Here is a 22,391-nt window from a genome sequence, read left to right as displayed (position 1 = left end):
GAGGAAAGAACAGCACTGAAAGTAGTTAAAAATACAGGACCTTTTCATTATATAAAAATGACAGTTTTGTCTGAGAATCCAAACTTATTTCTTACAGTAACAAGACAAAGTCAACACCAAACCAACATAAACTAAAACAGTCATGCGAGAAAAAAAAGTCTCTCAAGTTCAGTTTTGAGTCTTCACTAGAAATCAAGCTGTCTTGAAATTTCTGTTTTGACAGAATAAATAATTGTCTGTCAGTTTAGTTACACGGCTGTGTGCCTCAGTCCTCAGAATAATACATCTTCATGTTCTATCATAAGCTGCACCACTAGTTTCTGCTGCCTCATGTCATTCAGGGTCGTCAAGGCGTTCTGTTCTGGCGGCTGCATGAGAGTTGGGCCAAAAACTATTCCGAGGTTCTCTGCGTTCATTAGATTGTCCTTTTCGAACATTGTTACCCTGTAAGATGCAAAAGAACAAGTGTATAAGTAGAACATAATAAGAAATCAAACTCGAGGCAATGCTGATATAATTTTATAACAAAATATTTAGAAATGTACTCTAAAATACTAAACCTTGTCATACATGAATCTTTTCAACACTCAAATTTTGTCACATTCAACTTGACATAAATATGTTTTATTTTTCTAAACTGATTTCCAAGAGTAGTTTAAAACTTTTGCCGACTAATTTAAAAAAACAACAGTTTTGATGTAATATTGCCAGAAAACGTGGGTCTAAATGGTTTGTGTTCAGAGTTTCTGGTAAACAATGAAGTTCTTTGACAAATTTGGTAAATTCCTTGTGTATTTTCACAGCATTTACACAAATAAAGACAAATTAAATTGAATTTCATATTAACTAACCTCTTGAGATGAGCCATCAGGTAGCGTAAGGTCTCATGGTGTGCTGGGGGAAGTTGTAGCAAACCTTCATGGATAGCCTCCAGTCTGGACTCAACATTTGGAATTTCTATCACATTAGCAAAATATAAGTATCAGAGCACTACAGAGTTGCACCAACCTAATAATGATATGAAAATGCCAAGAGGTAACTCTTACTTGCAGCTTGAATAAATCTGGAGTACAAGTCGAATGGAATGACTGGAATAGGGAGGTCTCTCAAGTAGAGCTTCAAAGCACCAGCAATTATGTTGATGTCTGCGTAGGCACTGGTGCTGATATCAGCCTTTTCACCATCTGTTGTCAGAAATGAATAAATGAATGAACAATACTTTATCAATCCCAGAGGGAAATTATGAAATGAGATAAATGTAAAAATATAAAATGTAACATTTATCATAAATGAAAGAGTCATGTTTTTGTACAAGGCTAAATAAAACAGAAGACACAGCTTTGTGCTGTGCTGCTGCCTAAGCAAGTTTTTATTTTATTTAAAACTATAAACCCATGACATAAAAATTCAGAGGCAGAGATCTTGAGGCAAAGACATTTTTCATCAAACAAACCTCGGTCAAAAGAGAGCCTCACATCCTCAATGTGCTCTGAAAAGCCAGAAACTCTGTAAAGTCCCTCAGATTTCATACCTGCAGGTGAGAATTGACAGATTTCTCAGTGTGACAAAAATGGAAATGCCTTCAAGTTAAAAGAAAAAATAAACAACTTATTCAACTTCATTTTCTGCTTCAGTTTCGACGTGATAACTGATGAAGCTAAGAGTGTTGACTGACTTATTGCATCCCACCTCTTAGTTCTATCTCTCGAATACACATGTCCAAAACCATGGGCCGTGTGGTGTTGTGAGCTTTCACGAGCGTGGTGAGGTCACAGCTAAACACTTTCTTTATCCTGCGCAGGTCCGGCTGGCAGTCACTGGGAACCAGTTTGGAGCACTGTTTGTGTACATTCAGCCCACAGTCTGGCAGAGTAGAAGTGAGATAAACACAGAGAGAGAGGGAGAGATTAGCCTCGGACTGATTATAACACAACTATCACAGTAGACTCAAGACAGCAGTTTGAAAAGCTTTTCCAGAGACCGTGATAAACGGCACTGTCGGGCAGTACAACAGCAGCTAAGCTGTCTCGGTGTGATGCATCTAAGGTAGATAATAGCAGACATGGGGAGGGGGGGCGGGGTTGGCAGCAGGCAAGAGGTGTGTGAGGCCTGCTTGTTTTGCAGCATAGCTTGAATCAATGATGTGAATGAGGACTGTGTGTGGACAGGGAGGTTATTTTCTAAGATCATTCCACAGAAAAACCTTTTTAGTAGCTGAGTGAGGTTCATGATGATCTGCTGTTGAATTTTTAAACTTGATCATGTTTTAATACTGGTTTTTATCTAATGTTATTTTTCCTTTCTCTTTTGTTTTTAATTTAAAATGATGCTTCTCTGTTTAGCACTTTGAATCACCCTGTTGTTGAATTGTGCTACACAAATAAAACTTGCATTGCCTTCCTGACTGGGGTCCTTGTTAAGAAGAGAAAGTGTAGCTGGATATAAGGAAAATATTGAGGCTGAACAGAGTGCGAGGGAGGAGAAAGACATCTCTCCTGTTTCCCATGGCACATGATGTGTCTGATGATACCAGAGTTTGCCTCTGGCTTATCAGCATGAAAAATGTCTTAACAACAAACACTCTGTTTAGGTAGAGAGCAAATAAGTCCACCAGTGTTCCCATCAGTTTCAGGACTGTGTTTGTGCAGTGGATATGGTCATCAACAACTGAGCTACTCAGGAAAGCTGAGGCATTTAAATGATGCTATGCAGGTACGAAGGTGCACTGAGTGTGTCAAGCAAATATCTCCCCACACCACACCATTATACCTCCCCCACCAGCCTGACCTGTTGATGCAATGCAGGATGGATCCACGCTTTCGCGTCATTTTCCAAATTCTAAACTATGAAGGTAATGATGACCCTACCATCTGCATGTCGCAGTGAGATCCAGACTTGTCAGGCACGGTTTGTCCAACTTTGGTGCTTATGTGCAAGTTGTAGCCTCAGTTTCCAGATTTTAGCACACAACTTGCACCTAGGGTAGTCTATTCCTGCTGTAGCCCTTTTGCTTCAAGGTAAAAGTGTATTGTATTCAGGGATGGCATTTGGTGTATTTCAGACATAAAGAATGGCAAATCCTAGAGGGAGCAGTTTTTTAAATTTTCAAAGCAGCCTGTCTGGCTCCAACAGCTATTGAATCTCAGGTAATAAATCTCCTTACTTTCCCAATCTATTTGCTTTGAACTTCAGCGAGTCATATTTGCCATTTCTAAATGCATTAAGTTACAGAAATGTGATTGGCTGACTATGTATTTGTGTTACCAATTTATTGAACAAGTGTAACTAATAAAGTGACTGATTAGTGTAAATATATAAAACAAATTTATGGCTTGCTAGAAACTGCTCAATGATTCTGAGTAACAGAAGTGCTCGGCACCTCTCACCAGGAGCAACTCCAGAATTAAGCAAGATCCAGCTCTTCTCAACAACACTGGTTCCAGAGCCCTAGCCATGTGTCGAGGCGAGTCCAACTACATCTACCTGAAACAACTTCACTTCATGCATCAGTTCAGTCTCCTTCCCCACCAAAGATGTTACACATCCTTAGAGATAGCTTCTGCAGTTGAGCAACAAACTGCTAGGGTCCCTGCTTTGAGCCACCATCCTGCTCACACTGCACCCTTCAACCCTGCCAGATCCAACCTGGCAGGGTCCATGTTTCCCTTTTGAGAAGCCAGCTGGGGAAAGATTATTATATTTCCAAATACTTCCAACAGTATATTCGTTTTATGGTGTTATTCGCAGCAGCTTTTATGAGCCATTATCCTCATGATAAAGATTTGCTACAATCTTGAAACCCATCCACATTCTATAAAAACTTGCAGTAAATAGATATGATGGAGAAGAAATAGTCATTTATATAGCATATTCAAGTCCGCTTTACATTGAATTACTCATTTACTCCTCATTCATACTTGGTAATGGTAAGCTACATCTTTAGCCACAGCTAATGACACTGATGAAAATGCAGCAGCCAATGCGCTCTAGCAGCCTCGCTGAATTCCAGTAAAAAAATTCATTCACATTTGTATACCAGAAATGCCATCAGTGGAGGCAAAAAGGATTCAGCACCACCAGCCATCTGGTTATTGAATGATCACGCTAGCTCCTGAGCCACTGCTTCCTCAAAGATAGGATTTTAGGGACTGATTCTCGCGTTTGTATAAAAAATGTTTCAGAAGTCAGAATTTAAGGTCCCTGCATTCAACAAACCTCAGATAAAATAAAAATATGGCCACCAAATAAACCCACAAGTTCATTCTCTTTTGAGCAAAATCATATTTTTTTTCCCAAATCAAGAGGCAAAACTTTGGAACTTTTGCAGTAAATGTTAGAATTGAAGATTAATCATCAAGATAAAAAAAATAAGTCAGATTGCTTATATTTCTCAAATGTTTTGTTTAAAAATAAAATTGCACTTGGGATGCTGTTGCATTCATTTGTGAGGGTATTTTGCAAACCAAATCTGCTTAAAAGTACACTTACTGAATAACCTTTTTGGAGGCTTGATGAGGTTCAAGATCAGACTTTCATAATATTGACAGTGAGAGGTTTTAGAGTGACTAATTATGGGTGATTGTATAACGGTACTTCACCGAGTCTGAATGTGCTTCAGTCAGTCACTGATAAGAGGATCTCTGTTGTTTTGTCCAGTTATAAAAGGAAAAAAGGAATTTAACTATAAAAATGAACACAAGCTATTTATCAACCTAAAAATATTTTTTCAGAGGTATTGTGCAAACTGACTCATGCATGACAAGACAGTTACAGATCACAAACTACTCCTGTAATCCCACGTTCACGTGACAAGAAATCTTCACGGAACTCACAACATCCAGTCTTAATGCTGTTGTGTGTAGTTACCTGAGCAGCGGACACCCTGGGCAATGAGGCCCCACATAAAGTTGGCACAGTACTCGCACCAGTGCGGTCCTCGAAAGGTGTGAACCTGTTGTAAGAGACACATTAAGTAATGCAAGTCAATGCCCAGCTCAAACTGGAGAGCCTCCTCTTTGGTGTGTTGGATTGTGATGCCAAACTACATGAGATGGGGCTTCTTACCAAATGAGGGCATGTGTGTATATATAAGGCAGATTAAAGGATTTACTACAATGTGTCTGGCATCTGCTGTTGGGCAATCAGATACACACAGGGGAAGGCCTGGAAGTCAAAATAACAGATGTACATCAACTCTGCAACCCAAGATCACAGATAAGATCCCAAATAGAGCCACAGATAGACGCAGACCCACCTCCACAGGTACTCTGAATAGATATCAGTCAACTACTGAGTGAAAAAAGCAGGTGGCAAGTAGCAAGTGGATGGTTTTTTGTTCCATTTCAACAGGGAAGAGAACAAAAAGTGGGGGTGGGGGGTCATTATAACTCGCCTGTTAAGTGAAACCCAAGGTACAATTGCATGCTTGTTAAGGCACCCAGAAGTACATTGTCTCAAAGCTCTTTTCACATGTTTACAGAACCATAAAACTCTGTCTTAGTTTCTAAATCAATGGCACTCTAATACAACTCTATAACGCTTTTTACAAAATCAGTAGCTTGACACAAAAATGGCTCTAAGAGCTTTAAAAATCAATGCTAATCAAAGAATTCTGCTGTTAATGGGTTTTGCTGTAGTACATCCATTAGTTCCCCTGAGTGCATATGAGTGTCAGCTGGACGTTATGTCATCAAAACAGCAGCAAATAGTAAGGGCTGTGATAAGACAGACAACCATCAGGCAAAAACATTTATTTCTAATAAATCTAAGAGATCTAAAATACAGCAAAAGAAAGCAATATCTAAAGGAAAATACTGATGTTTGAAGCAGGTGAATAAAGTTGTAAAACAGCTTCTCAGTCATCAATTATTTTTGTTAAATTATATTTAAATTCTCGTGTTCAATAAAAAGCTGCTTACCTTGAAGTTGTGGATCTTTTCATAGGAGCACTGCTTCTCAGGTGTGTCTTTCAAGGCACTCCGTTGCACCACAGGTGAGGCGATCTGTGGACAAGAAGCCAACAATTTAATAGGCTTCCAAAGGAGACTGCCTTTACTCCCGAGCTTGACTCCTAAAGCCAAAGCCAGCAGCTCCTGATGCTTCCTCTCGTGTCTTTTAGCCTTGTGAGTAATCAACTCCGCTCCTAAACCTCCTCTGTTTTCCTCAGCCTCCATGCTTGACTGATCGGGCTCCCAGAGTCTCTCCAGCTCTTCAGCAGAAAGGTGTGTAGGTGGAATGTGGTTGCTGTGCCGCAGACGCTGCTGGCAACAGCCCAGCACAGACGCAGCAGCTACACTCCACTCCCCTCTGACCCAGGAGGGCGACTGATGACAGCCAGCACAGGGTTCACTCTGCATCTGGTTTGAATGCAGTGGCAGCAGGAAGCAGCAGGAGGAGCCGAAGAAACAGGACTGGAAGTGGGCGGCCTGAGGGCAGGAGCGTGCCTTAAACAATGGTCCTCTTTCACACGCCCAGAAAGAGAAGAGAGAAAGAGAGAGAACAGAGTCCGAAATTGGCAAGGGCCAGGATGTTGAGAGTGAGGTCCTGTCAGGATCGCCTCACACAGCTCAACAGCTCTCTAAAGCAGGATCAATTGTGCAGACGCCCGCTTTATAGCACAGAGCACATTCCCATTAGCACACTGCCTTCCGGCCACACTCTGCTTCACTTAGCCAGAGATAATTCTCTCCTCCCAGAGGTTCTCAGGCAGCACAGCGTCTCCTCAACGGGTCACTCGTTCGCTAAAAGACAAACAAAAGATTGTCCGGCCTGAAAAGAGCTGAGGCTGTATCGTCGTAATTCACACAGATCTTGACCTCTGGCTATGTCAGTCTGCTGGTGGAATTCCCCACACAGCCATCCAGACTGGATCTTCCAGACACTCTGACTGCAGGCTGTTGCCTGTCACAATCCGTTTTGTCACAGAACCTGCAGAGCCAGACCAATTCCTTAGATTGGGAAGGATTACCACCATAATCCTAACACAAGGAATAATCCAGCACTGCCCAAATCAAAGTAAAATCCCTTAAGAAAACTCATTGGACGTGTGCAGCCAAGTAGTTTTTTTTTTCTTTTTGGTCAGTGGGGGGCTGTTGCTATGTTCACGCTGGATTTGTACTTATTAACTCTGCCAATAAACAGCCCTGTGAGGCTTGATGCTCTGAAATGAGGCACACAACACAGAAAGTAAATTAACATAGTATGATTTGCCATATGATAAATAAAAGAAAGAACTTCTGTTCAGCAAGCTTTTTTTTTACTTTGGTACAGTAGGAGAACCCGACAAAAAGAAGGATGAACTCATTGATTAAAAGAAGAAAAGTTCAGAAAGCCTACAAGCGTTGTATTTATGATGATAAACTTCTGGCTTGAAAGAGAACAAAAGACCAAGAGGGCAACTGCAAAACTGAGATCAAATTAAAAGACAGTCAGATTCTTAGCTGATAGACACAGATGTAAAGTAGATAAGAAACACACACAAATAAAAAAACAATAATATTGACTTTAGTGTGCCAGCTATTTCCTTTTTCTTTTTTTTGTCCCTTTGACTCAAGCAAACTGACTTGTAGTTGTAAGACTGACAAGACAGGTGAAGATATTTGTCATTGTGACTAGGATTCTTTGACAAAACCTGAACATACCATCCCACGCAGTTTTTATCTACAGCTATGTCTGTGACAAATGAAGTATAGACAACTCTGAGATATTTTAGCCTTGTGAGGAAGGAGGGAGGGAGACGAGAGCCGTGCTCTTTGTCTGCTGGCAGATGGCTTCTTGTCTCTTAAAGAAGAGCTCGGAAAAAAAAAAAGGACACAAAAGGGGGTCCGCACAACAAGCTCTCCCTTCTTTTCAGTAGCCTGGCTCCTTTATTCTAGCAAGGCTTTGTGATGACACAGCTGAGTCGACTGAGCGGCGAACAGCTCAGTAAAACAACTGTAAACAACCAACAGCTCAAACAAAACAGTCTTAACAACATTAAAACAGATACTGTGAATGCTGTGGTAAAAGAGAAAAAAGGAGGAAAGTGATATTTTTGTCTACAATAAGAAGATTGAAATTTGATGATGATAAAAAATGACTACTTTTAAAAGTAAACTAAACTGCAGTTTATAACTAATAAATGCACTTCACACGTTATTCGTTTATTTAATATTATGCAGAAAACCTCGGGAGAAAACAGGCAATTAATCTAACAAACATGATGATTTCTTTAAAAAGCGTTGCAGATCATGCATCTTGACTAGCCTACAGAGAAAACAGATGATATTAAACTAATGTGATGAGTATCAGGAGCAGCAAAGTTTTTACCACTGTGCAAATTCCTTCACATGCAAAGAAGCACAAGAGTTTCATCTAGTCAAGCGCTGCTTTTCACCTTCCTATGGCATTTTAGTTACACAAGCACTCACAGTGACAGCATTATATAGGTATCAACCCCAGCCTGAGTAAATATACATGAATTACAGTGAGGCTACTGTGGCTGTGAAGGCCCAGAGTGCTGCTGTGCAATTGGTAAACATGAAGTTCAAAAAGCAACCACAGATGTGAGCTGAGAGGCCAAGTCTAAGTTTCATGCCATCTCTGAGATGACAGAGGACAGCTTTTTCTTTTGGAAGTGACAAGCAGGTGGTTTTTCAAATGCTGACAAAGACTGACATTTTCACAGATATAAATGATGAGCATCTTCAGGAAATATATATCTTGAATTTTGTAGAAGTTTTAAAACAAGCAATATTTATTCGGGAATCTGTTCCACATTTATCTGCAAAAGATGCAAAATGGAGACTATTTGGAAAAGCAATCCATAAAACATCAAGGCAAGCTGCAAATCCAGTACAAAGGACCACTGGCTGAGTGTTTTCAATGACTCATGGTTTTCTTGTCTTTTAAAGGAAAAGACGTCAGACTGGATGTGTTGGAAGACTTCTGAGGGCTCCAAGGACTTCCTAAAAGTTTTCAAACAGCATATTATATGTTATTATATTTAAACCACAATAAGTCAATCGATGGCTGACAAACCGCTAGCCAAAAAATGAAAAACGGTTCTTTCAATAGTTCATATGTTGGTTTACAGAGCCTAAAGTGAAGACTGATGATATTAATACTGCAAATGATGCTCCTGCTGGCAGAAGCTCTCATCTGTCTGTCACTGTCTGTCGCTTAGTGACAAACCACAAGCTGACACTTCGAAGTGCAAAAAAAAAAAAAAAAAAAAGTTCCAAAAGCAGTATATCAAAGTTAGCGCTTATTTTAAAAAAAAGGGAAAGGACTAAGAAAACATGAGCATCTGTTAATGTAAAGATCTTGCCATAAGTCAATCAGTGCTAAGAAAAAGACATGAAGAAATAGCTTAATATTGCCACCTAGTGGATGGACATGTTTTTCTCTTCTTTTCATTTGTGTCCCCAGGGAAAAAGCAACCATTCATTACTCCTTACTGATCAATCATTCACAGACTTTCATCAGACAACAGCTAGTAAATGCCAAGCAGAACAATGTAAAATGTGTCTCACTCGAATTCAGCGTGTCTTATATGGGTGACAGGCAGAGCAAAGTCCCAGTCCCCTCGGTCATCATTACCTTTCAGTGTAAGCAATGAAGCATGGCAGCAGCTAACACACCCAGAGGCTACAGTACAGGGATAATGTACATCTCACTCAAAGGACAAAGCGTCCTCGCAGCAGTACTCCTCATTTTAGTGTAAATGTGGAAATGAGAAGCAGTGCAGAAGAAGATCAAAATCAAAGTATTAAGTAGTGACTGCAAAATCCCCCAGTGGAATTCATATATCGATTTATCTCAACACAAAATAACACTTGCATATTAAAGCTGCATATGAAAGGTTGTTTTTTGCAAAGTTACTTTCTCAGGGATTATAATCTATTTGTCTGGTTCTTTTCACAGCAACTTGAATTGCAAAAGTTTAATACTACAAGTTTGCAAAGTTGATGTGTTTGGCATGCAAATTATTTAATCTTGTGGATTTTCTAAAATAGATTAAATCTGTCTCTGTATCATGTCCTTCCATGTAATCCCAGTCTGACTCCATGATGCTGAAATGAGGACTCTGCTGGGGGTCTTTACCATCTGCTCCATGACTCTTGTACTGTATATTTGAAGTTGTTATCAAGGACTAACCCTCAAAATGTCTAAGATACATGAGACAGGCGACCATTTCACTCACCTTTTCATCCCTCTGGAAGGTGACCCTGCGTGAATCTGTGCGCCCACGGCTCAGTCTGTGCACCATTTTGTCTTTGAGCAGCGATGTATAACCAAGATGTTCATAGATGGGGTTGGTGGTCATTTTGGCAATATACTCTGCTGCCTTGGTCTCGATGTAAAGAGTGATGAGTGCGTCTGTCACCAGGTCATTGACAGACTCAAACCTCTTCTCCCCAACAAAGTGCTTCCCATCATAAAACAATCTGTAGTTGAGGGTCTGGTGCCCAAACCTAGATTGAAATTCATGGATACAGTTGAGTAATGAAAAAAAAAAAAGAAAAAATCAAGATGAAAGGAGGCTGAAAAAGCCAAGATGTGGCAGGTTGCTGACTGAACTTTTGATGTTTCTGTGCAGCATCCAGATGATTTGGTACCTTAAGGCCAAGGTGTGTGTCCCTGGCTGTCTTTGGCTCTCCCTGATGAGGTATGCACCCTCCACACCTGCCAGCAACTCATCTGCGTAATCTCGAGAGATCATTCCATGAAATCTTTAAAAAGATTAAAAAAAAAACAAAAAAAAAACCAGGTACAGGTACAGGTGTAACTATCCTTGCTATGTCATTTTATCAACAAAAAACATAATTTGCAGACTGAATGTTCCATAAAGATGTGTTCATAGACATAAAATGCATTCACCCTATTAAACGTCATGATTGACTAAAAAACAAAGAAACATTTCCAACATTTTTACCAAAAATGATAAAAGTAATACAGCTGCACTTACTCTCTGCCATAGTATTTGGGTCTGCTCTCCATCTGTAAACCAGAGGAAGAAATATTGACTGCAGCAATGTGATATGAAAGTTCAATTTTATCACTTTGCAAATTGTTCTTAGAGGCTGTGTGAAAGATAAAGGACTCTACAGCACCGAGCAGATAATCTCCATCTGTGCCTCTGAGTCTGTTCACAGCTTGCAAAGAATAATTCCAAATCACAGAGTATGGAGATAAATGAGAAGCAGAGCAGGAAAACAGCAGGCCAGCAGCAAGAAATTATTACTAAGCAAGTTAGCGTGTCACATCAGACTCTGGTGCACAAATATAGCTAAAGATGGGACTAAAAATATCATTTATCATGAATATAAAATTCTCTTTAATGTTATCTGCTGTTTACAATGGTGTCAATGTGAAGCAGATTGAAGGAAAGCATAGTGAAATATTAACTTTCACATGAGCCAGACTCCTTTTCCTTTCAATTTTAGAAAACAGTAGAAAATCTCATTATGGATTTTTTTTTTATATGCAAAAGATGATTTTGTTCTGAATTATTGACCATCTATTAATCTCCTGAAATCAGCTCACAGCATTCACTTTGCTCATCAAAGGGTGGCAGGACTGAAAATAGGATGAGACATGCATTATTTCTGGTAGGTTGTACAATGAAAGATTGATGGGTCTCTCAGTAAGGACCATGACAAATATAGCATCATCTTTAATCAGTTTATTAACACAGCTCAGAGAAGAAAACTTGATGCTGTCTGGCTCTGAGGATCTGGCTCTGCTTTACATGTAACTTGTTCATTATAGATTAAAATGTGATTCTGTAGCTGCACAAAGTACCTGTTAGATTGTTGGAGTATTGTTTAAGAGGCATTGTCTAATTTGTCCTTAAAAATAGTCATATTATTAGAAGACATGCAATCAGGGGATCATATCTAAATTTCTTATGGAATACCACTGCGTTTAAAACTGAGGTGTATGAGTTCAAAGAGACAGCACATCACCCCCAACAGGTTGGGCGACGGGTGCCAGATTCAATCATTACTCCACAAATGTTTTACAGCCTTAAACTTGACAATAAAAAAGAAATAAATGGTACGAACAAGTACCAATAAATAGAAAGATGTTGTTTATAAGCACTAACATATCTTATACTCCTTCTGCTCAGATGTGATTTATTACAACACTGGATAGTTAAAGCTCATGCTTCCTCTTGATTTCTCACATTTTTACAAACTAAATTAATAAAGCATGAGCACTCTCACTTCAGACCTAAAAAGTAGCATACTTCTTAAAATTCACAAATGTACTGACCTCCTGAGGACATGTGATCCGCTTTGGTCTTGGGGCTTCCTGCTGTAGCTGGTACACTGTTCGAGAAGCATGAATGTTAATGAAGTTTGTCTGCCCTTCTAAGCTATAAACAGCTCAGTGCTGCTCTGTGCAAGATGTAATTGCATGCATGCATAAGGCAGATGTGCCATCCAAAATAAACAGTGTGATTTCCACAATTTATATACTGAGTTCTAATGGGCATGTTGAGGTACCAAAGGAACAGTCAGTTCATGAACTTGTGGGTTAGAAGTGAGGGGATTACAAGACATGACCTATAGTCTATATCTAAAATCTAATAATTGCGAATTAATTTTTCCATTATCCCCATAAACACTTCCTCAAACAAAGAACTTCGACTTGCAGGATTATCTACAGACCAAATCCAAGCTTCTGTTTCAAATTTGTTGAAATGTTGGTAGAGTTGGTTTTAAATCACCAAAGCAAAACGGGGATGGGGTATTTATAGCACCCACCCTCCAGAAAAATGCCCAGAAAATGTTAAGTATTCATGCAGAAGGAGCCCTTTTTTTGTAATTAACAAATAATAAGCCAAAACTAACATGGCATGTAAGAACTATAGTAAGAGCAGAACAACAAGGACTTCCTCCCATGTTTAGCAAACTTGTGAGCAGTAGCGCCCTTCTCATTGCTGAGCAAAGAAAATGCCATGTGAGGCTGAGCTAAGTCTTCACTGCAGCAGATTCTCCACCAGGGAGAGGGAAGACTCCTGACTGTGAATTTTCATGTTTTGTCAGGCTGACTTAAGCCAACCAGCACGATCTGGACAACATCCATTCCTTCCGCACTGACACCTTTATAAATACCTCAGAGGACCACAGGAGTCAGATACTTCAGAAAAGAAGCATTTCCGGAATTATTTTTTTTTTCTCTACAAATGAGTTTTAATTACAGTGACAATTTAAAGTTAAAAGAAGGCAATTGTAATTAGATTAACAAAAAATTAGGACAGATTAAGCTAGAGGGGTTTTAGCTCAGCTTTTACACATAAAATATACTGTGGTGACTCACGGTTTCCTCCTACGAGGCAAAACAGTGTAAAAGGAGGTGGGTGATCAGAGGACCCTGTTTTAGCAGAGCCTCTGAGCAGGTAGAAAATCTTATTTTCCTGTGTGCTGGTAACCTATTTTACTCAGGGAACAGAAATCCACTCTTTTGCATTTTCTGTGTGTGAATGTGTTTTGTGGGCGGTCATGTTTGTGCGTCTTTTCCACTCATATGTGCAGCTTTTTTAAATCGTTAGTGTAGCTAATTCAACTATGAACAAGACCTAATTCTTTACAGTGTAAAACTCAGATGCCCTTCATGTTTTTGTACAGGTATAGCAGATGGTGTCAAATATGTAAAATGGATTGCAGTGCTTCCTATGTTGTGTATTTCTCTCTCCTCTTTGTCCTCTGTTTATTTTCCTTTCTCTTCTGATTCTAGCTTTTTTGTCTTTTTCTCCAATCAGGTCCGGCATGTAAACCTTGCAAAACAAACATTTATGCAAAAGAAAACAAAAAGAAAAACATAAATATTGTAAACAGACCATCACTGCTTGATTTAATGCTGGACAGGACCAGTAAAGGAAAAGAAACTGCAATTTACAGACCATAAAAAGGGTGCTTTTTAAAAAACGGAAGTTTAAGGCCAAAGTCAGGCTAAAATACTCTATATCACAGTTCAGATGCATTCAATACTCACAGTAGGACTTCCATATGGGCGGCTGATAATCATCTGGGTCTGCAAAACATGGAAGAAAAGCACGTTTCTGAAATGGACTCACAGGAGTGTTTATAGACTTCACCCATTAAAAACTCAATCTCCCCCATTTCCCCTGTGAATCAAATATGAGTTCGTCATTGTGGTTATGTTTCACTGTTCTAGTTATGCAATATGGCTTCATGCAGCTGCCTCTTAACAAGCATCAATGAAGGCACCTCTAATCAGTGTTTCAAGGACAATCAATATAGTCCTTGTTTTTGCTAAACATTGTGATACGCACACTTGATCTCTATTAACCTGCAGTAGGAGCCTGTAAACACAACATTTTCTTGCTGAGATAAGAGCACATTCAAACTTAAGAGATGTAAGCTCAGCAAACCTGCCTCTCAGAAATGTGGCTGCAAACTGAATATTTTAACACTCAAAACACCCTTGAGCAACTCATGATTTACTGTCATGTTTTAACTGATTTATAATACTCTTAGAACACTTGAATGAATTACTTACTATTCACTTCAGCAGGTTGCAACTAGTAATACACAGTAATAATTCTGACTGAATGAAACATGTGAACACATTTTTGTATCACATGTTTAAAATGTTAGGGAAACTGCAATGTGAGGAATAAACCTTTTTTTAGACATTTACATCAGGCTGGTGTTTCAAAAGTCCCAAATTCACCTCCAAACTAAAAAAAAATATGTTGCACTTGAGTTATTCTAAATTAAATGTACAGATGAGGGCACCACATTTACCACTGTTGCCTTACAATGTGCTGTGAGTTTAAACCTGCTGGTCAGCAGGAGCCTTTCTTTAGGCGGACTGTATGCATCCATTGTGCATATGGGCCTTTTCTGGGTGCTCGGCGTCCCTTCAAGTGTTCAAAGCAATACATGGCAGGTTGAGTGGTTTAAAATTGCAGCAAGAGTACATTGTCCGACTGTTTTCTGATTTAGAATCCAGTCATTGTGACAAACTAAAGGTGTTTGAGACTCTTGGTTGGGTGATAACACAATTAGTGCTCTTCAAATAACACTGAATTTAAGGGTCTAGTGTGTAAAATGCTATTGCTTCTCATGTGAAGTTACAGATTGTGACCAATGAAATACTTTTTCCTGAGCCTGATGAGATTCTACAAAAGCTTGCAGGGTAAAAAGCTCCTTCAGGAGTCCTTGTTAGGTTTATCTGTTCTGTGCTGTAGAGGAACTCTGACTCTTTGACATAGTGTGTAGAAGCGGATCCACTCTGCTGCGGATAAAGAGTTCATTCTGCCCAGTGAATTCCACTGTGGACTGCTGCATCACATTACTGCTGTGACTGCCACTAGAGCTGATAGCAGCCACTGATTCCAAGCATACTGCAGCAAGTTTTGTAAGAGTCCCAGAAATGTTGTTCTGCTCCATGAAGGAGGAAAAGCATTGACAGAAGCATGTAAATGTAAACAAAGCATATAAATCAAGGCAGGAGTCGCAGCAAAAGAATCTGCATGGACAATGCAATCAATTTATAAAAATTGGCATCAACTTGTTGAGCAGATGGTTTGTTATCCAGTAAACATATTATATACATACTAAACTGGTGATCTGGTGACATGTTCATCTGCTACAGTCTTTCATAAGTTATGTCCAAGCAATCAGATCATCAAAATGCAACCCATTGAGATTTGAAGATGTTGTGTCACATATAACACTCAGTTCCAGCTGTTGGTATTGGACATAGATTGGACCTAACCTTTTTGTTGTGGGAATAACAGGACACCTTGGTTGCAAAACATTCATTGAAGGCTATGCAGACATTCCAACACCAGCAGAACCAATGAGACCAGCCAAAAGTCAACCAGAAGGACAAACCTCATGAATATGACAAGAAACGTTTCTGCTTTATAGAACATGTCATTTTCTATGAGTCAGTGACTTATGTGTGAGTGGCAAACAAACACCAAGCTATTGCAACTCTAATTATGTGTTATGGAAGAATATGGAAACCGCTATATTCTGATCAGCTCATTCCTACCCAGTCCCACATGCTCGACAAATAATTTAATATTTACACTTCTCCTTAAGTTTCTTAATCAGTTTTTACCCATGTGTGTATCCCACACATTGTTAATGTTCCTGCTTGCTCATACTGACACAATAAGGAGGACACTGTTATTAATCATAGTAGCCTACATGCATCAAAGAAGCAGGTAGTAAGACATGTAAAATATGTTAAATAGTGATTTTGATATCACATTAATATGATTTTAGGTGTTAAACACGAGACATGCTGTAGCACTGACAGTTCATATCAGTGCCACGGCAGAAAGATTTAATTGGCTGTTTGAGCAATGAGTCATGATAGTCCAGAGGATATATGCTGTTGACCTTAAGCATTCCTTTGTACTCATCAGCGCCACACCTCTCTGTCCAGAAGAATGAAATGGAACAAGGACAGGAATGAGTTCATTAAAAAAAGACTCTGGCCACTTTTTGTATACAAGCACAGAGATTGGTGCAGTTTAACTGATGTTCAGTACTTGAAGTAGTTATATCAATTTCTAAACAACATCATTCAAAAGTGTAGGCTATTTAATGTTGCCATTATAATATTGACAGGACACAGGACACTCAGACTTGTTACAGGTTCCTTACTGATTTCACTTGGAGAATAGGATCAGAGCTTTTCCTCATGCAGCCGGAGTTTGATGGGGAAAAAATAATCAAAGAAAAAACCCAGCTCATATTTGCCTCTTATGACATGTGAACTATGAAGAGGAGCTGGATTCACTGTAGGGACAACTGGTTGAATCTGATCACATGCTGAATCTGAAAAACAGTTATTTTGAAGAATAAATGCTGATACAAACCCCATCTATATGTTATCCACTTCAAATACTACAAAATGGTCTTCAAGCTCTGTTTGCTGATTTGCAGCCAAACTGCACTGAAAAATGCATTGTCCTAAAGCTGAAGCTTTGTCACCGTGTACCACGCTAACAACAGCCTGCAAGATTTATTCCACCGCAGCTTATTTAAAGAATGTGATTTCTCCTGGTAGGCTGCCAAATACTCTTTTCGATTTATTTCTTATTAATGACAAATGGCATTTCAGTCTGGAATTTTGCTGCAGCTTTGACCACAAAAAAGGAGCTTTTCATGGTCCTCATATATAGCAAATCTTACAAAGGTGAGCAAACCTATGATCGTGTACATGCACAATTAGAAGGAAGATAAAAAAAAAAAAAATTTGAGGTGGTTTTGTGGCATGTGATGATCACAGAAAATTGTGATTCTGGAGCAAACAGAAGGTTCCTACCCTGTAAAAACAACTATATTAGTCACTGATCAGAAGCATTCAATACTTTAATCACCAGAAAAAGTTTATTTCAATGACAAACAGACCATGTTATGAATAAAAATATAGGTGAGGACTTTCACCCCCAGAGATAATGTCTTCTCTCCTGCCTGTTCATGCAGAAAAAAAACTATGTTCAGCTTCAGCAGTGACTTGTGCTGAGGTGTATTAGGTACATGGCTGACAACAGTTATTCAGACTTGTGCAGAAAATGGCTGATGCCAAACCAACACCTGGACAGAGTAAAATGCAACAGAGAGGACCATGTCATAACATCTTCTAACAGTTATACAGAAGTAATGTGAGGTTGATCATTTCAACAGCAAGTCACACAGCTGTCACTGCTCCTTGTATGCTTTCTTATACAAAAAGTAAGTTAATCTAATACAACTGTTTTCAGCCCTAGGTTCTTATTCATGTCAGTCTTTTTTTATGCTGAATAATTTGCTACCTTTTTTGAACTGGTGCATCTCTTATTTCTGATGGTTTCACTGAGGGAAAGGTCCAGACACAGGACACACAGACTGGTTACAGGTCAAACAAAACCAGTATAAGGAAACTAAGCAAACTTAAATGAAGCAGGAGAGAGGTTAAATCTAGAAACAGTCCGAAATCTAAAAACAACAAAAAAAGACAAGAAGGCATAGATATTCAGTATATAGAAAACAAAGGGAAAGAAAATCAACTCATACAGCCCAGGTGTATATCTGTAAAAACTGAACAAAGATTTGGAACAAAACAAAAACCGAGTACTGTTGCGTGAAAACCAAAATGATATCATCTTGTATTCTTAAATATTTCAAATGGACACATCAAAGATTATATAAACAGCTGCTGACTTTGAGAAGGTACAAAACTTTATGGTCAGAGCTGAAATCGCTGGAAACCACAAACTGTTATCCACTTAACCAGAGTTTGCCCCCATCCTCACTACCAAACCTCTCATTACTTTTTAACTGGTTTGAGTGTCATACCTGAGCAACTTTAATGGACTGCGCATTTATTTTTAAAAAAATCTGAGCTTGCTTTGAAATAAACCCTCTTATAACAGAGGGAGTGTTTTTCCTTTCCGCTGTCACCTTGTGCATGCTCAGAATGGGAGATTGGATCGAAGTCAAAATTTAATGCTATCTGTTGGTTTTCCTTAACAAGGCTATTTATTATGAACTGGCTTGAATTGATCTGTCTGTAAAGTGCCCTGGCATGACATTGTTGCCAAGTGGCGCTATACAAATAAAACTACACTGAACCAAATTAAAACAAGAATCTACAATTCTCTCTCTCCCTGTGATAATGACTCTCACCCAATTTTCAAATGACATACAACACAACTCAAACACAAATGCTTCATTAAAATCATAGAGATTAAAATACATCCCCTCAAAAAAGAATTGGTGTTAAGAATTAAAAACTGCTAAAATGCACAAATAAAGATAAGTTATGGTTCAGTTATTGCACAAGGGGAGGATTGAAGATATTATCTGAAAATATTTTAAAATTTCATCTTTAAATGAAATTATGAATCCTAATTTACTTGTCTCCATGGTCTCAGGTTGTTTACAGTTCAAGCAAGATAATTCACATGGAGTACATGAATAACATGTATGAGATTCCATGCAGACTCAGTGGGGTGCAGCAGAGCTGCAGCAGGGTGACCATCTGTGTATTAAACAGTTTCAAAAGCAGAATTTTTACAGTTAGCTGACCAGATAAACAGATGGGACAGGTATCAGGCTGCTTCTCTGAGGTGTGCTGGTCCTTCTCATTTTGACACCTTCAGAGGAAAGGTGCAATCAACATGTAGACAAGTTAAAAATATGTAAAAGTGTCATTTGGAAACGTGACTCCTTGTGTCTGCCATGGAGCATATGCTTTTGTCATAATCCTACAATTAATGGTTGGATAGGTTCAACCAGAAGTACAGTTGAATACCTGTGGAAAATATGAACACCCTCCTTTGTTAATGCCAGAAAAAATGCAAGTAGTTAGTCTGACTGGCTGAGTGTACATGACACAACTCCAGCTCAGCATGATTTAGACTAAAAGAGAAAATAAATCCAAGTAATGAAAGGCTGTTGAGGTGAACTGCTGCATTTGCCAGAAATATGTGGGGGATCATGTAGAATACTTGGCAGTCTGCCTTTCAGACCAACTTTGTCATTTTAAGTTCAGGAGATGAAGGCATATTTTCATGGTTTATCCCTTAGTTTATTTTCCAACCTTTATTTCCTGGAGCAGTTTGGCAATAGTGTATTGTTGGTGCAGTATGTGCTTCCACACTTACTCATGCCAAGTTTGTGTTGGAATGTGCCTGATCTCTCCATGCACACACACACACACACACACACACACACACACACACACACTATTTCTAATAAAGACACCCTATCAGTCGTAACTGACTTTGAAGTTATTATGTTTATCAGGAATCCATTTAGGGATGTCAATGTGTGCAACAAATTATAGGCACAGAAAAGTGTCCACTTCTCTTTATACTACAATAATCTGCAGTTCCATAAATAAATCCAGGAATCCGTCAGTACTCTGCAACAAAAGCTAACATTAGTGACATTTGTATTGTCGTCACAGACCCGTTGGATGAACTTTGTTTACATTCAACAATCAAAAAAAAAGATGACAAGATATTTGTCACTAGAGGCAGCAAAACTAAGAGCACGTTGCTGCCAAAACAAATGACCAAATGCTTTATGGAGCGGAAACTTAGTTGAGATTCATTTTTGAGTCATGTGACTCATAGACAAGATTATTCAAATGTTGTGTCTGCCTGCCATAGAGCTCAGCAGGAAAATAATAATACCCTTGTGACAACCACTCTATCCCTGGCAGCAGTGCTGCTTGTAACCTCTGATAATTATATTGAGAGCCCAACAGTAATGACAACCCTCCGATGCCACAGAAAGAAAAGACTTTCCTGTTAAAGCAGCAGTGGTCAAAGGCTGCTCTCTGAAACACACACATGAGATAATGCTTTGCGAGGCATGTGGTTACCACAGGCTATATCAGCTTGGGAATGAGCGTCTGTCCCGCCTACTGGGCAGTGCCTTGGGAAATATGACGCTGCTGTGTGGTCTGGTTGGGCTTCAGAGACAGAAAGAAAGTAAAACAAATATGTGTGTGCCATGCTGTGTTATTATCCAGTTATAAACATATCATATAAAGCCTATGTAAAGCTATGTCATTCATATTCAGCTTAAAACTTTTGGAGGAAAAAGCATCTGGATATGTTTAAAACGTGACTTTCGATAAATGTGCTGAGTCTGTTATTCTAAACACCCCACGCCCTCCCACTCCTGCCACCATGCACACACCTCAGGTTGCTTCTGGATCAAGGTGAGATAGTGGAGTTTGTACTTTATGCCCTGGCAAACACAAGCAGCATGCTTTATCAACACAAAGAGGAGCACAGTGCAGGGTGTGTTTGAGCAGCTGCGAACCCACTTTTTCTTCTCATTCTATGAAAACTGATCACTGAAAATCACATTTAAAACAAAAAGGATAATTGCACATTACTTATCTACACCTTCTATGCAAAGAGGATTTGACTAGACCTTCACTGTCAATGGGCTAGTGCATGTTTACATTTTTCCCTGTTTCAGAAGACCTCTTTCTTTGGAGCCGCAATTTAGAAAATGGTAGGTTGCACATGTCAAAAATAATCCTTAAAGCCAATCTAGTGGAAAGTCAATATGGAAGCTGTAGGGATGATTGACAATCTCAGGATAACATCCAAAACCAGCATCACACTGTGTCTCACAACATTTTAATCCTTGTGCACAAGAGATGCTTCCTTTTCATCTCAGCATTTCCACCACTGCTTTCAGCAATGACTTTAGGATGTTTCTATCATCACCCATCCTAAATCACAGCAGCCTGGAGGACACTTTTGATGAGATGCATGCTGCCATGCACCTATAAGCCATCTGAAGACTTAAGAAGATGTGATATTTCTTGGTGCATGCAGTGGTGCAAATATGCAAGGTTTAAAATAGTAATATTTAGCAAAAGTTTCATTCAAGCCAATTAAAAGCAGAACTCCCAAAGCACGTGTATTAAAGACAAACCTTTGGACTGAAAGGATGAACAGTAAGTCTAATCATTATTAGCCAGTACTGCCATTGTCATCTTAAAAGCAATAGTCTCCTCTCTGTGTATAAATTATAACTCTTACCAGAGGATAATGATGAACCTGACAGGCTTGAGTTACTGGATGCTGCCATCCCAACCAGTTTCACGACTCAGTTACTCCCGCAAGGTGGGCTTACAACAGCTCGTCCCCGGCGGTGCCTCCATGTCAATCAGTGTGCTTCACCTTTGACGGCTGCCTGGTGATTATTCAATGTCTGCTTAATCCTGAGCTCACCACCCGTCTGTGTGAATGAGCTGATCGCTTCTCTTGGCTCGCTCGCTGTGCGCCTTCAGGAGCTCACGCTGCCGCAGACACTGAAGGTGTCACCGCAGACAGAGAATTAAAAAAAAAAAAAAAAAAAAAAGAACAAACCAAAAGAAAATGCTTCGGGAACACGCTTCGTGGACCCGTCTGAGTAAAACATTTCCTCACGCGAGAAAGAAAGTGCAAATGGTTTGTGCTTCGCGCAAATCATCCACGGTTTCCATGTGCCACTTTAAGGATTGTAATAAACACACCGCAGCGTAGACGCGCCTTCTTAAAGTGAAAGTTTGTCAGATGAAAAGCGAAACAAGTCCGAAACAAGCGACTTTCCCGGGGTTAGCAGAATCCCAGGGAGTTAGTGTGTGTTGAGTCGTGCAACGTAATGATTCATACAACAGCCAGGCAGGCTGAACAACATTATAGCAGCTCAAGGGCTGCATATTTTCATCTGATGTCATGTTTTGTCATGTTGCGTTCAAAGAGCCGGATTAATTGCTGTGTTTTTGCGCCATCTGGTGACCTTCTCTCCATGCCACTGTAGTTTTGCGCCGACAGAAACTGCTCAGACCATAGGTTCAGACTGAACTGGGAGTTAAAGAGCCCCCAGTTCATTCAATTCTTTACAGGATTCACGAAAAGA

At 39.4% G+C, this 22,391-nt stretch overlaps 1 protein-coding gene across 1 annotated transcript; it reads right to left on the bottom strand.

Annotated features, from left to right (window-relative positions):
• Positions 1-272: 272 nt before the first annotated feature.
• On the bottom strand, positions 273-21,578 carry chn2 (chimerin 2; the record flags this gene model as incomplete). Its single annotated transcript, XM_079240491.1, has 13 exons — positions 273-444; positions 852-957; positions 1,047-1,184; positions 1,454-1,531; positions 1,690-1,863; positions 4,867-4,951; positions 5,919-6,002; positions 10,184-10,454; positions 10,599-10,712; positions 10,949-10,980; positions 12,259-12,314; positions 13,984-14,022; positions 21,530-21,578. The coding sequence occupies 13 exons, from the start codon at positions 21,576-21,578 to the stop codon at positions 273-275; spliced, it is 1,398 nt and encodes a 465-aa protein (XP_079096617.1).
• Positions 21,579-22,391: the final 813 nt, after the last annotated feature.

Source organism: Telmatherina bonti (genome assembly GCF_933228915.1).
Source record: "Telmatherina bonti genome assembly, chromosome: 5".
Classification (NCBI taxonomy): domain Eukaryota; kingdom Metazoa; phylum Chordata; class Actinopteri; order Atheriniformes; family Telmatherinidae; genus Telmatherina; species Telmatherina bonti.
Note: the sequence above shows the minus strand (reverse complement) of the source record. Positions and strands in the feature narration are given on the sequence as shown.